At 46.8% G+C, this 15912-nt stretch overlaps 1 protein-coding gene across 2 annotated transcripts in view; it reads left to right on the top strand.

Moving 5' to 3' along the window:
- Positions 1-4911: 4911 nt before the first annotated feature.
- TRIM55 (tripartite motif containing 55) overlaps positions 4912-15912 on the top strand; it is a 37899-nt gene continuing 26898 nt past the window's right edge. The window contains exons 1-4 of one of the 2 annotated variants that reach the window (XM_072851250.1): positions 4912-5100; positions 5514-5686; positions 13575-13740; positions 15464-15559. In XM_072851250.1, coding sequence (XP_072707351.1) covers positions 4912-5100; positions 5514-5686; positions 13575-13740; positions 15464-15559 — 624 coding nt within the window. The remainder of the gene's footprint in view (positions 5101-5513; positions 5687-13574; positions 13741-15463; positions 15560-15912) is intronic. The other variant, XM_072851251.1, reaches the window with a different exon arrangement.

The following is a 15912-nucleotide window of genomic DNA, read 5'->3' as shown; positions in this document are numbered from 1 at the left end:
ATCCCATGTTTCTGTCTGTTTGCTGCAAACCATGGAAGCTCCTTGAGCATGGATAAGCCCAGAGAAGGCTGCTTTTGAGCACAATTCAGCTCAGGTCAGTGTCCATCCCCAATTCGAAAGAAAAGAGCAGATGTCATCCCTCTGACTGATCTTTGTAGCTTGTCCCTGAAATCCTGTGCTCCTGCACATTTGATGTGCACCCAGTGACTCACCCTTAGAAGTGCTTTGAGCTTGCCCCGCTGCTGTGATTTTGTATGGGCAAAAGGAAATTTCAGAAAATGTCATTAGCTCCTGTGCTGGTCCTTGCTTTCCTGGAGATCTGAAACCGTCTCTCAGGTTGTTTTTAGAAGGTCTCCACATACTGACCGCATATGGCCTATCATCACATACGAGGTACACAAAGACGAATATATATCTTGAGTGGAAAAATGTCAGTCTCAAAAGGCAACTGTTTTTGAAAGCACTTGTCTCTGTTGCAAAGGCTCTTTTGCTGCATAAATGGAGTCATGTACAAGGGTAGTTTCAGTATTTATCGTGGGATGTTTAGTGATCACAATAAAAACATGAAATGCAAGATACCGTTCACAGTTTGCACTTGTATAGGTAGGAGGGCTTCATCTTATAGCTGGCTCATCTGCTTAGTAAGTTGTTGCAAATGTAAGTGAAATTTTAATTTCTGCAACATGCCTGCGGTAGGTCGGAATGCTGGTGCTCATCATCTGCTGCTGAGGACTGCTCACTGCAGAGTAAATGGGCACAGACGAAAGGTGAGATGGGTGGACAGCCTCCCCCCTGACCCCCAAGGGATGCTTGGCTAAAAATGCAAATATTTGTAGTCAAACAACAAGCAGAGTTAGGAGGAATGGGGAGAGGGGAACGCCGCATTGTCATTTTGCTCTAAATCTCACATTCGGGTGGGCAAAAATGGAGGGAGCAGCCTCATTTTTGTTAGGATGTTGTATTGCTCGGGCAGCCAGGACTTCTTGCCGGAGGTGAGCAAGGCAGGGCAAAGCTTGGGGGAGACAGGCAGGTGGGTGTGGGGGTCCCCCGGCACAGCAGTGGTGGCTGCTCCCCTCTCTTGCCCCACAAGGGTGCCTGCCAGTGTTCTCCTCTTCCAGCAGCTGAGCTCTCCCACAAAGCCCTCGGGTGAGCCCCGCCGGCTCGGGAGTGCGGGGGGCTGCTGGAGGCAGCGGGGTGGGGGTGGGTGCCGATCCCTGCCTAGGGGATGATGGGCAGCTGCCCACTTGCTTTAGGCAGCTGCCGGTGGAGGGGTCTGCCCACCCCTGGGCTGGGTGGCAGGGGTGGCAGGGTGCTCGCTCGTCCCTGAGAACAGGCGGGAGGTGGGGTGGCAGCAAGCCAGGACGCTGTCGCCCCATGGACCGGGATGCTCCATGCCTCCCACCATGTCCAGGTGAGGATGGCTGGGCAAGGAGCCTGGTGCTTGCAGAGCGGGCTTTTTCTCCGCTGGGTTCGGTGGGGAGGTAAGTCACATGGGAGTTATCCGCTGGCAAAAATATGCTTTTTCTCTTTGTTTTCCAGTCATGTAAGAGAGCCACAGGGCAGATTTTCTGTGACTGACACATGAGAGCTTCACAGCACTGGTACAAGATAAGAGGTTGCAGAGGGGAATTCTGTGAATGCAAACCCCAGGGATCTCATTAACTCTATCGAGCCAAAACCAGCACAGGCATTGAAACCTGAACCTGGACATCGCTCAACCACTCCTTCCTCCTCCAAATCCCTCTCCTAAACCCACTGCTTTGCAGCCAGCCTCTCAGGCTCTCCTGGCTGTCAGTCCACAGCCCGCAAGCTGTTATTCAGCTGCAAAAATAGAGGCGTTGGAAGCAATGTCTGTAAAAGCAAGCATATCTCTAGGAAACAGTGATCCGGTTGTGTCAACAAAGCCAGGTAACATTCCTGGGCAAGCAATACTGAAAAAAAAAAAAATCATTAAAAAATGATATTTTCTTCTTGGTGATGGCTGGCAGACATCCAGAGGTTCTGTCCAGGAGGGGAGTTAAAGCAGGTCCTCTTGCCCTCTGTTAGTTCCTTGAGAGATGGCTTGGCTTGGTGATTCTCTGGAGGTGGACAGCTGTGCATGCTGGTGGTCTTCCCTTGCGGGTGTGGAAGGGGAGGAAGAGGAGGGTGATAGGACTGCAAGGGAGAGACAGGAGGGTGCCGGGCTCTTTCTCACTGTGAATCCTTCGAAGTCCAGCCTAAGCAATCCCTGCTGAAGACTGGCTGCAGGACCGTCCCATGGCTCCGCAGCCTCTTGGGCTTTGCTCTTCTCTTCCTCCTTGTTGCAGCACTGTTGTACCATGCGTGGCTTTCCTGGCATTTCTCATCCAGCCTTTGCAAGCGTGGCCGAGCCTCCACATTTCTTTACCTAGCAATCACTGCTGTGGTTCATAATACTTTGACAGAAAAACCTGTACTAATTTTTCACATGTCTGAACTACATATTCCTGCCAGAAGAAGATTTTGGCTTAGGCCTGGTTGCAGAAGGTGGGTTTATCTTTGTTTTGTTGCCTCCTTTTTGTGGTTGTGCTGTTTATTATCTGTTCCATGTTAGCGTGCTTCAGCACACAGAAAGGGGAAAACCAGCAGCAGACTGTCCCTCACCTTGTTGCCATCAGATGTCCTCTGCAGATGCATCAGGTGTCACGCTCAGCCTGTTAACAGAAGGATTTTGTGGGCTACCACAGGTGAGTATAAATTCATCAGAATTACATCCCAGAGGCATGTTACACCCTGAGAGGTGCCTCAGTTCATTGTCCAAAGGGCCAGCACAGCGGCATGATCCCCCGGCTTTTTTCCATGCCGTGAACGCCCCCTTCCCTACATCACCATATGCAGGTGTTTCTGTGCACTGATGTTTCTAACCTTCAGCTTTCCCTCCCAGAATTTCTCTGTTTCTGCCTGTGCAGCAAGGTGGAAGTGCCTGCCTCACCAGGCGAGGACGGCTTTCCTCATCTAATTCAAAGCCCCTTATTAAAGCAGGTTTTAATACGCAAGGGGCAGCTGACTCAGAGTTGGGAGGGTAGGAATGAGGTGTTCAAATTCCTCCAGACGCAGAAGTCACCTCTGACCCGGCCACGGAGGGGAGGGGAAGAAGAGAAATATCTTCTCACTGCTGCCAGGAAAGGCTCCCCACTGGCCCTGCCAAAGCCCCAGCTGTCCGCGGCTCAGCTGCCGGAGCAGCTTCTCCCGCTCAGCTCTGGGCTCTTGTCTGCACCAGGCAGTCAAAGCAAAGGTGTGATTTCAAACGCGTTTAATTAAGCTATCACAAATTTCCCGTGAATGCAAGACTTCAGAAAAATCGTTTTGTTTTTATGTGACTGGTGAAAAACGTGTGTGTTTATGTAGGGGAAATTCCAGCTGGATGGGCTACAAATGGGTACAGGATTTCACCCAAACACGTAACAAGTATGCAAGGCATTGAAAATAAAATAGTCAATAATACATTTAATTAATGTGATTCATTGCCATTGCATGCAGAGAATAGTATTCATTTTCATGCAGAAATCAATGGAAACCTTCACTTTTATATTTCCCTGAAGTGCACAGTTTCCAGACTGGTGTTGCATGCAGATAAAGGGCCCTGCTTCAGAGTCGGGGTCTGCCCCTGGTCACATAGGGGACTCGCTCAGCTGCTCTATAGCATATTTCAGATGCAAGCCCTATACAGTCATGAGGTAGAATAAACATGAGAGCTTTCTACAAGGCACTTAACAGAGAAAGTATTGTAGTTATTGATGAAAAGAGAAGACAATATTCTGATTACATGTACAGTACAGTGGCACAGTGATTTTATACAGTACATGCAGGCACTTTGGCTTAAATTTGAGGATGAGATATTTATTGCTTGTACAGTTGTGTGATAAATTATTGGCAAGTAGAAGCACAGATGGCTTTCCCTTAAGATCAGGCATCACATGCCACAAATTATCTGGGAAATTGTCATTTTAAAAATAACTCTGGAACAAGTGCCAAGCTGAGAGGGATATCAGTGTCTAATAAACAGATATAAACACAGCAGTGCCCAAAACTAAAATCTATTTGAATTAAACTATGTGGAGAGAGAGTATATACAATTAGCACCTATTCTCTAGCAGTACAAATGAAAGCTTTTCATACTGTATTTCTTCTGTATCTTTCTCATCAAGAAATTCAAATACTGGTTTTGGTGCATATTTAAGCCGCTGTGGAACTAATGACTTGAAGAGTCGTGTTAGATTCTTATGTTACAGCTCCTAAAAAAAAATCATACCGGAAGAAACTTAAGCACAGTTATAAGCAGGCAATTTTTTTTAACTGTTTTTCAAGGTGGTGACATGTTCACGCCCTGAAGTGTTTGAACTCCAGCACAGCCATCGCTCCTATTGTCTTCTCCAGCAACCACGTGTGCTTCACACCTTGGAAAGGCAAGATCCTGGAGCATGCCGAAACGCACGGGCAAAATTACGTCCCGCATCTCACGGCCACGGCTACTTGCTCACAAGAGAGTATTTATTAGGCTGCAGCATGTAATGCCGCTGGGACAGCCCTACACTTTCCGCCACCATGCAGAGATAAGGGGGGGAGCGGATTGCGTTTGCTTATCGCTCTCCCTCCTCCTCAGGGGGTGAAGGCCGCCATGTGTGAGTGAGGAGAGCCAGGGCCTGCCGGCCGCCCCCCCGTCCCCCCGCCGCCGTCACCTGTCCCAGCCCGTCCTCCTCTCACGCGCTTATATGGGCACGGCAGGACGGCATCTTGTGACGCCGTGCTGCTAAAAACAGCCCCGGCTGCCTTCGGCCCCTCGTTTAAACAATGTCCTCCGGCCAGAGCAGCCTCTGATCGCAGCAGAGCCTTGGACTTATTTCAAGGGAAATTAACCTGGAAACCCCTCCACGAGGCCGTGATCCTGAGCATATGCCCCTGGAAAAGCTAGGGATGAGCACCTCCCTGAACTACAAGTCCTTCTCCAAAGAGCAGCAAACCATGGATAACCTGGAGAAACAGCTGATTTGCCCCATCTGCCTGGAGATGTTCACCAAGCCCGTGGTCATCCTGCCCTGTCAGCACAACCTCTGTCGGAAATGCGCCAGCGACATTTTCCAGGTAGGTTTCTTCCCACAGAAAGCTCTGCTTCCCAAGTGCCGCTGGCTGAAATGAATGGAAAAGCAGATTGTTACATGTTTCAGTGAATTGCTTTTAACAGTCGGTAAGACTGGGGGGGGGTGATTTAAAGGAGAGTTGAGCGTCCCTGGGGGGCCAGGGCTGAGCTCGCAGCAGGTGGAAGTGTCACCTGTTAGCTGCGGGGACCTGGCCGCATGTGTGAGCTGAGGAACCGGCCCCTCACCCTGGAGTCACCAGGTGCTTTCCTGAGGGTGGCTTGCTGGACCTACCCTTTCCTTGGGCATGTTGACAAATGGTTTGCTACAAGTATGTTTTTGCCCCGGTGCTTTTGAAAGAGGTTTTCCTGGTTTTGCATGGCCTTACTCACCTCTCCTTGTGCTGCTTGGCAAGAGCAGGCCTCCAACCCCTACCTGCCGACCAGGGGAGGCACAACCGTGGCGTCGGGAGGCCGCTTTCGCTGTCCTTCCTGCAGGCACGAAGTGGTCCTTGACCGGCACGGCGTTTACGGGCTGCAGAGGAACCTGCTGGTGGAGAACATCATCGACATCTACAAGCAGGAGTCTACAAGGTAACGAATGAATGTGTACCCTTCAGAGGAGGTTTGCAACAAAAGCAGAAATGGTTTGGGAGACTGCGGTGGCCTTCTGGTCTTTCTGTTTGTTGCACAAAATGATGTAGTTGTTTTCTCTCTTGGAAATGCAGAAAGGGACTGTGCTGCCGTGCATGCCTGTCTGTTTGCTGTGCAATGGAGTCAGCTCTCACTGAACACAGCAAACCGTATCCAAATAGATGCTTAATTTCCCTGCTTCTACTTACAGCAGAGGATTGTGCCATGCTTATTCACATGAGCAATACTCACCTGTGCAAGCAAAGCCCTTGAGGTCAGCATGGCTGCTCACATGAAGAAGGGAAAAGTAGCTAGGTTCACATCGTTTATTTTAAAAACAGTTCAGACGAATCTCATTTGTCTTTAACCTGTGTGTTCTCATGCTAAAGAAGGGAAAGAAATTTCAAATCTTGTTAGAAAATCCTGAGGGACAGACAGCACAAACAAGAAGAAAACTGAATTTCACAGAGAAGATACCCTGCATCATAATGTCAGATCAAAACTCAATAAAAAAATCTCCATTCCTGTCAGCTTGGGGTGTGAACTCATAAAATCAAGTCTTATTTAGGACTCCATAAAAGAGAAGGAATAGACAGAAATAATACGTATCAGTGCTGTGTGGCTGTGCACAAGAATCAGGACCCCAGGGCAGAGGAATGGGTTAATCCTAAAAAGTAAGATTACTCCTGAATGTTAATTGCCTGCATTGGGTGTGTAAGGGATCCAGCAAGAGAAAAATATTGTGTTCTCATCTCTCTTGCCCTGGGATGTGTCAGATGCATGGTACCACCTTGGGGAACTTAGTGGGGGGAAGCTAAGCCTGGTCCCAGGCTGCCAAGCAAGCAGCTCTCACTCAGGGAAGCCACCTGTTGACACCAGCGTGCATCCATAGGGTCAGTTTTGTATGGCAAGGTGTTTTGTACATCTGAAGGAAGGTGTAATCCTGGCCGTGCTCCCTGACAGTCTACCCATCCCACCCCAACAAGGAGCTGGGTTTCACAGGGACAATGAGGTGATATCACTGGAGCAGGTGGACACAACCATAGGAGCCCCGCACCTCAGGTGGCTTAGGGCATTTCTACCCTCCTCTGGCAGAGGAGGACAGTCACCAGCAGAGAGGACGTTTTGGACCCCAGCAGTGGCTTTGGCTCTTCTTGGCTGTTTGAATCTCTTCAGGGACTGTTGCAGCTGGGCCTAGGCTGGAGCTCCAAAGCAACGGAGAGCACAAAGTTGGTTTAAAATTGTCCTTTCTGCTGCCCTTTGTGCTCAGTGCCAAGGGAAGGTCAGCTAGCCTTGTGTGTGTCATTGATACCCAAATATTATTTTAGTCAGGAAAATCTCAGAGGAAATGAATCAGCAAAGCTACTGTGGTGGACTTTGCTTTTGACCAAATAAGCTGGACATGTGTGGCATCATGTCTTTCTTGGGTTTGGTTTTTTTTCAGCTCACAGTTGGATTTAACTTAAAAAATAAAGAAATGCAGCTCTTTTTCCCACATAGTTCATGGGTAATTGGAACAAAATTCAGTTAAACAGAAATGTAAGAGATTTAGTAGATTTTTTTTTTAATTCCATGAAAGTAAAACACAACATGATGAATAAAAGGGGACAATAGAAAAAAAATATAAGTATGAACGTATATTTTCTTAGATATTTGTCCAAACAGTTCATTTATTTAGTCTGTTAAGGTGCTTATTTAACCTTCACATATGTCCTTAGAATGCAAGTTATCAGTGTTACGTAGCAGCTGCAATGCATAGCAGCATTATCTAAACTATTTGGCACTTTATAGGCCTCAGCTGCTTATCTCCCTCCGTCTAATGTTCCTCAGGCTCCCACGAGAGTGTGAGCAAGATCTACCATGGCTTTACCCCATGCTGTCCCACTGAAGCCAAAAAGTCAAGGGAAATCAAGTCTTCTCCACTTCTTCCTTTTGTACCAGTCTCTTCCAAACTGAGGGCTGAGGTCTGTCAGAGGTACATAAGAGGAAGGGTGAGATGTGATATTTGCCTCCTTGTTTCTTCCCAAGACAACCCTTCAAACTGGCAGCACCTGCGATTTCCAGACAGGAGCCTCTTCCCCTCGAGTCCTCCTGTGGGTATAATTCACCATAACTGTGTGTGCCAGAATGATGCTGGCTCCCAGCTGCATTTCACGTGAACATAGGAGAGTGAGGTGAATTCAGCTAGGGAGCAAGCTTTGTCTCCTGCTTAGGCAAAAATAATTTATTTCAAAAATATTTTTTAAAGTTTGAGTTTCTATTTGAATTAAGGAATTGGGTTTTTTTAAATAAAAACTGGGTCAGGAGCTGGGCTATGGGGTTGGGAGGGTCTGCCCAAGCCCTCACATGCAGCCCCTCCTATTACTAAAATCACATCATATAGTCTTTTATCCCATTGCTCATCAAATTCCAGCTGATGGCAGCGTAGCCTGTTGCCCAATTTAGAATCTATTAGCAACGCAAGGAAAGAAATCTTCAAGCACGATGTGGCTCCTACAAAGCTTTAAAGGAGGGCAAAGGACTGAACCCAGTGGAAACAGACTTGACTAAAATATTAAACTAATGTTTGAAAGTCTGTAGGCCACAGATTATCTGAACTATCTGAGGAACATCAGGGTGCCTGCTGCCACCAGGAAAGGGTAGCAACAGGAGCCTGTGACTTCTCGCAAGCTCTGGCAGCCTCTAACGAGCTTGGCCGGCTATTCCTGATCAAAAGGTGCTTTGGGCTTTGTTACTGGCTGAATCCTGATCAGGGAGGGTTGAGCGCTCTTTCTCCTTTGCACCTACCAGGGAGACCCCTAGGTACAGGCTGTCCCTGCAGCCCTGAGCACAGATGGAGCACTGCGTGCAGCAGTGCACACAGCAGGGACCAGGCACTGTGCTGAGAGCAGCGTGCGTGGGCTCTGCAACAGTGGTGATGTGCTGCACGACAAGGTAGCCAGCACCACCAGGAGCAGCTATCCCTGACACCTCAGAAGCCTCAGCCAGAGCTCCTGAGGGAGGATGTGGCTCTCCAGGACAGGCTGCAGGCGTGCCTGAGCATCTCAGATAAGCTTGGCCAGGGAGATGGGCTCCCTGCCCACAGGTCACCAAGCAAGAGAGCTGCAGGAGGAACCCCACAGACTGTGCAGCAAAAGAGATGAGGAGAGAGATCACCTGGATCTTCTCCAACTCCCCCCAGAGACAAAGCCCCAAGCTCACCTGCGGCCAATGGTTTTCTGGGGTGAGACATTCACAATAGTACTAGTGTAATGGAGCTGCAGGAATCCGTACGTCCATATGAATTTTTTGGTCTTCTCATTTTTCAAGCCCCATTTCTGCCCTGGGTATTGATGGGCTTTTCACTGCTTTTGGAAAAGTCCATCATTGTGGTTGATTTTCAAGGACCACCTCTTCCAAGCTCAAGAATGGTCCATCCCCATATAGAGGAACTCAAGCAATGGTGGCAAGATATCTGTATTGATTAACAAGGAGCTCCTGATAAAAATAAAACGCTAAAAAGGAAGGAAAAAAAGGTGGACAGGTGACTCAGGAATATTTTGAGACACTGTCCAAGCATGGACAGATGGATTTAGGAAAGTCAAAGCCCACCTGGAACTGAATCTGACAAGGGATGTGAAGACTAACAAGAAAAGCTCCTACAGGTACACAAGCAGCAAAAAGATTAGGGAAAGTGTGGGTCCACTGCTAAATGAGGCAGGGGCTCCTGTGACAAAGGACGTGGAAAAGGCCAAGGTACTCAATACCTTCTTCATCTCAGTCTTTACTGGTAAGATCAGCCTTCAGGAATCCCAGGCCCCCAAGACCAGAGGGAAAGTCTAGAGCAAGGAATACTTACCCTCTGTGGAGGTGGATCAGGTTAAGGAATATTAAAAAAAAATGGACATCCTGATGGGAGGAACCCATGAGTGGTGAGGGAGCTGGCTGATGTAATTGTGAGGCCACTCTCAATATCTTTGAAAGGTCGTGGTAATCAGAATAGGTTCCTGAGGGCTGGACTGGAAGAAAGCCAATGTTACTGCAATCTTCAAGAAGTGCAAAGATGAGAATCCAGGGAACTACAGGCTGGTTATCCTCACACTGGTCCCTGGAAAGCTGTTGGAGCAAACCATCCTGGAAACCATTTTCAAACATATAAAAGACAAGAAGGTGATTAGAAATAGTCAGTACGGATTTATGAAGGGGAAATCATGCCTGACTGACCTGATAGCCTTTTATAGTGAGATGACTAACTCAGTGAACGAGAGGAGAGCAGTGGATGTTGTTTAGCTAGACTTTCAACACTGTCTCCTGTAACATCTTTACTGACAAACTGATGAAATAAGGTCTAGAGTGGACAGTGGACAGTGAGGTGGACTGAAAACTGGCTGAACTGCCAGACTCAAAGGGTTATGGTGAGCAGCATGAAGTCAGCTGGAGGCCAGTCATTAGTGGTGTATGCCCAAGATTGATACTGGGGCCAACAGAGTTTAATATCTTCACTGATGACCTGACTGTGCCTCATACAGTCATGCAGATTCTCTCCATCCCCTGACCACATGCAGGCACTATGTGATGTGATGGTACAGGAAGGGCTACAGCTATCTTAGGGTCCTCAGTAAAAACACTATCGAAGTTGGATTCAGGATTTCAGTAGAGACCTTTCTGGATTTGTAGAAATCCTAAGGAAAACGTGCCTTCTAATTAAACAGCGGTTTTGCTAAGGTCTTACTATGTCCTTAATTAAAGTGTGTTCCTTTATGTGCCCAGCAACTCTGCATTTCCTCACCAAATCACAGAATCACAAAATGGCTGAGGCTGGACGGGACCTCTGGAGGTCATCTGGTCCAACCCTCCTGCTCAAGCAGGGCCACCCAGAGCCAGTTGCCCAGGACCATGTCCAGATGGCTTTGCTTTTGAGTATCTCCAAGGGAGGAGACTCTACAACCTCTCTGGGCAACCTGTGCCAGTGCTCGGTCACCCTCACAAAAAAGTGTTTCCTGATGTTCAGAGGGAACCTCCTGTGTTTCAGTTTGTGCCCGTTGCCTCTGGTGCTGTCACTGGGTGCCACTGCAAAGAGCCTGGCTCCACCCTCATTACACCCTCCTTTCAGGTATTTAGATACCTGATGGTATTGATAAGATCAAGGTCATTGGTAAGGTCCCCCTGAACTTTCTCCTATGCAGGCTGAAAGTCCCAGCTCTCTCAGCCTTTCCTCACAGGAGAGATGCTCTAGACCCTTAATCATCTTCAAGGCCTTTTGTTGGACTCTCTCTGGTACGTCCATGTCTCTCATGTACTGGGGAGCCCAGAACTGGACCCAGTACTCCAGGTATGGCCTCACCAGTGCTGGGAATCCTTCTCTCCATAAAACATGCACAACACTCTGCACATTAAGGTCCCAATCCAATTTTAATGGAAAAGAATATTCCTATAGCAGTCAAACACAGGCTTAGCATCTCAGAGAGCAGTGAGAGAACAAGAGCACAAAGCTATTAGGCCATTTCAGCTACCTGCCACTTCTTTGGTCACAAGCACATTTATGATGAATCTTTTCTTCTACTAAAGGCATGCTGTCATTTTCCTACTGGCTACTCTTTAATCTTCCGTTTCAGGAGCAGCCACGGTTTTAAACTTAAGGATTGTGTTTTGGCCTTTGCTACACCTACATAGACCTAGAGGACCTCCTCTGAAGTCAGGGAATGTTCTGTTAAAAATCTCTCCTTTTGCAAAGCCTAGGGAGGAGACTATAGATCTGTTTACTTCTAGTCTTCTGTCACTGTCTTCAGGGCCCCACTAGTTCAGGGAGTTCTGCCAGGTTTCTTCCAGCTCTTTGCGGCACCTTTGAAGGTTGGCTACTTCTGGCTGAACTTGCTCGACACCGTCACCTTTTTGCCCTGTGCAATGTGTCTTTCATGCTAGTGGCACCATTCCAGTGTCAAATAACATTCTAGTAGTTTCTGGTTCTGATCTTGTAAATATTTGCAGGAAGAGCAGCTATTTCAGTCTTAATTAATCACTTTGAAATTCATTGTCTGTTATTGTCCTTGCATGCAGGCCCTCCCATGGTGCACTATAGCATGAATATATTAGGGGCTGTTTGCAGTCATCTGCAAACAATGTAAAGCATTCCTTATAGTGGAGACACACCTCTTTTGACTAGCATTGAAATGATGCTGATGCTAGATTTGACACACTGAGAGCCTCATGTAAATGTATGCTGGAAATTTGACCCAAATAATACAGGCTTCCGTCAGAAGTGTCCATTTTGTTTTATTCTGGTATATCGTGTTATATTGCAGATTACAGATTTTCATTATGAACCCTTTAAATTCCAGTGCCCCCCTGAATTTAAAAAATATGAAGGCATGAGACATTTTCTTTGGTGCTTGATCTTTTTTTAAACACATCTAATTGATCACATTCCATTCCCTTCAGAAGAAAAAACCCGTACTTTGTCTTTAAAAAATAAATGCCATGTCCAATCTACCGAACTGTATGGAAAAACTCTATTGTAATATAATCTAAAATAATTATCTTTCCATAAACTTTTAAACTTGTAATAGAATGATGGGTTGCCTCCTTGCTACAGAGCTCTGTAGAATAGCTTTTAAAAATTTGTTGCCATTTAATTCCATTAAATTCTATAGTTTTTGAAAATATTTTCTATCTAATGATGAAAAGATATATTTCTATGATGCATTGCTCCACTTGCTACTGGTCATAGTCATAGTTCTCCTTCCAAATGGTAGCAGAAGGGGATAATGGCTGATATTGGAAAGATTCAACGTTGCCACAGTAGGATTGGCAACCTGTGGAGGCTTGAACCCCCAGGGACACTCGCTCCATTGATCTGCTAACTCTGTGCTCCAATACCACATCCTCACACACTCACGTGCTTGCCACAGACGCTCAGGGTGCTAAGACTGAAGCGTGGGCTCAGAAAAGCATCAGCCTGCCCACACAGACTGGACCAGAGCTTTCACTTACACTGGGAATGTCAGTTAAGTGGCTCATTTAAAGGAAGCTACAACTAAATTAGTTCCTAAAATAGCAGGGATTGACTTGTGTGTATATGGCTACATCATATTGGTGAAGAGAAGATCAGGACTGAGCTATAGTCTGGTGACAGCTCCTGGCTTAGCACAGGAGAGGAACGCTTCTTGTGTAACCCATGCCGTTGGTGGCTGGTACAGTTGAGTAGCTACTGTTAAAAAGTTCAACACTGTACAAGCTAGACACGTGCCATCCAGCTAAAATTAATTTGTGTGAGACCTTATTTTGGTTGCTGGCCTAGTGTAAAGGCCATAAGGATCCAGCTCTTTTTGATATTGACAGTCCTGACCTGGGCCTCACAAAGCTCACCACCAGAGCTATAGAGTCAAGGGCATGAAGGTCCACCAATACCTACAACTCTCACTTCAAAATAGCCCCCTGATTAAGAGCTTTGCTGCATTAAGGCCAAGTGCCCAACATTTTGCGTGATGAACTCTAAAGGAATTACATATGTTTCATATTTCAGACAGATGTTGGATAACGTACTAATTAAAGTACACGAGTAGTCTGAGATCAGTCTCAGTGAGGTTATTTACATTTTTAAATATGAGCAAGGGTTCAGTCACACTCCCAGCTGGAATCCCCATATGAAGTCATGTTGCTATATTGTCATCACATTCTGTTGTGTCAGGACATTAAGCTGTATCGCTGTCTATTTAGTCATCTTGTGTGGCAGGTTTAAGTCTACTCTGTGTATTCAGGCCAGCCTTGGACACTGCTATACAAATGTACCCTATTTCATGCTGATACCCTAAGTGTTGTCATCAGAAACTCATGAGCACCAAGTTTGTTTTAAACTTGTTTTCTTTTGCAGACCCGAAAGGAAGTGTGACCAGCCCATGTGCGAAGAGCACGAAGATGAGAGAATTAATATCTATTGTTTGAACTGTGAAATGCCCACCTGCTCCTTGTGCAAAGTCTTTGGTGCCCACAAAGACTGTCAAGTTGCTCCTCTCACAAACGTTTACCAGCGACAGAAGGTAAATATCTTTTCGTATCTCGTAGTCCTCCCAGCAACTGACAGGACCATCGACAGGAAAGTATTCCCATGGGCTTCCTGTGCGTTTCCAAAGGGGCCTGGGGGTGCCTTTGCCATTCCTGTGTGCGAGTGAAAGGCTCACATAAATCTGTAGCAACTGTTTAGAAACACAGCAAAATAAATTTGTGAGAAATCACAGAAATATATTACAGTGTCCCAATTTTTGTTAGTATAGTGAGTAAACATTTTAGACAGTGATTTGATGTGAAGCTGAGGATCTCTCTTCGGAGGTTCCTAATCTCTTTTTTTCAGTGTTTTTAGATCAGAAAAACAAGTGGGATTTCCAACACATGAACTGGAAAGAGAACAGATCATTACCAATCAAATAGTTAACTATCAGGCACTTTTGCCTTTAAGCATCCCACTTTTAAGAAAAGTTAAGTGAAAAACCTCATCCTGCAAGTGAATGAAGGAATATTCAATAGCTGGCAGCACAGGATGTACCTAACATCCTCTGCCCTTGCTGTCACTAGTAAAAGACTTGTTTATTTTTAATGCAGTATTAATTTAAAACCTGACTCACTGGGTTATCCTCCTGAGATAAACAGCTCATTTTTCTGGAGGGCCCCAGTGGGGCAAGCAATCAGACAGGCCAAGTTTGCAATCCCAGCTTCCAACTTTGTCACAGATGCTTGTGTGTGGAAACTACAAATGAGAAGTCGCTTTAGGAAAGTAGTTACAAACATCCTTTTCAATCAAAAAGGGAGGGAGAAGGGGGAGAATTTTCTTGGACCGAATCCATGCCCCTGATAACTCCCTTTGTGTGGAGATTTGCAAGCAGTGATTTCCCTCCCAGTGTGCCTGTGGAAAGGGGCTGCCATGCCCAAGACGGGAGGTGTAACCCAGAGGCTGCAGGATGCATGCTTCAAAGGATCGATCCTTTACAAAGCTGTGGAGGCCACGGACACGGTTGCGTCTGTCACTACAGTGGTGTGCCAAGGGCCCTTCGCCCTCCCCAGCACCCTCACCAAGTTCCCTAGGGCCTAGCTTCTCTGTCTCTCCTCTTCTAAGGACACCCTACAGTCACCCCCCTCCCCACACTTAGGCCATTCCTTCCTTCCACTCGTTTCCCTTGTGCCAGTGGCTCAGCCTTCACCTTCTCCTCCTCCTTTTCTCCCTTTCCCTCTCACCACAGCCCCAGCCCCACTGCCTTTGTGCCAGGGGCTCTGTAGCATCCTAGTCCCTCCAGGTCCATGGCCCACCTCTTCTCTCCAGAGCCCAGAGCTACAGTCATCAGGAAAATACTACAGTGGTGTGGCTAGACCCAGACACTAGAAAAAACAGTCCCTCAAGAGACAAAGACTTTTCTGTCAACAAACCCAAAGGGAATATTTTGGGGCTGTTGAAACATAGCGCTTTAGACAAAAGCATCTAGAAGAGCCTCCTAGAACAAAGTGCTTCCTCCTTTCCGAACCACAGCTTCTTCTCCATGAAAAGTTTCAAAATGTCAGTGTTTTCATAGTGTTTCGGGAGAGGAGACAAATGTCAAAGTACTAGTGGGTAACTTGTGGGCAGGTAAAGCTCCAGTTGTCCTCAGTTCTGGTGGAAAGAAGAGCTAATACCCTGGTATGGCTCATTCGTCCCCTGCTCCCCACAATTAGATGTGGCACCTGAAGTGGGACCGTGTCTAACGCCCTACTGCTTGCTCTCCCCTTACTGCCTAGTCCGAGCTGAGTGATGGCATTGCAGTCCTGGTGGGGAGCAATGACAGAGTGCAAGGGATAGTCACGCAGCTGGAGGAGACCTGCAAGACGGTTGAGGTAGGTACTACCCCTTTAAATTCAGGTATTTCAGTGTGAAGTCACATCTTTTGAACTGATGGTAATGGTCATTCTTTAACAGACCTCACTTTACCCACATGCATTCCCACGTCATTTTGCTAAACCATTACCTGTGGCTTTGTACAGTATCAGCTGTACTGCCTCGACTAAAGGATACGTCCTGCTCAACACCTTGCCTCTGACATTGGCCACGTGGTTGAGGACGAAGAGTAAGGATAATCCACATCAGCACGTCTTGCTCAGCATTATTAGTGGCATAGGATATCACTGAAGTTAAAAGCAAATCCAACAAAATTACATCAACTCCCAGTTCATTTAACATTTAAGATCAG

The sequence above is a fragment of the Ciconia boyciana genome, chromosome 2 (genome assembly GCF_034638445.1).
Source record: "Ciconia boyciana chromosome 2, ASM3463844v1, whole genome shotgun sequence".
Taxonomy (NCBI): Eukaryota; Metazoa; Chordata; class Aves; order Ciconiiformes; family Ciconiidae; genus Ciconia; species Ciconia boyciana.
Note: the sequence above shows the minus strand (reverse complement) of the source record. Positions and strands in the feature narration are given on the sequence as shown.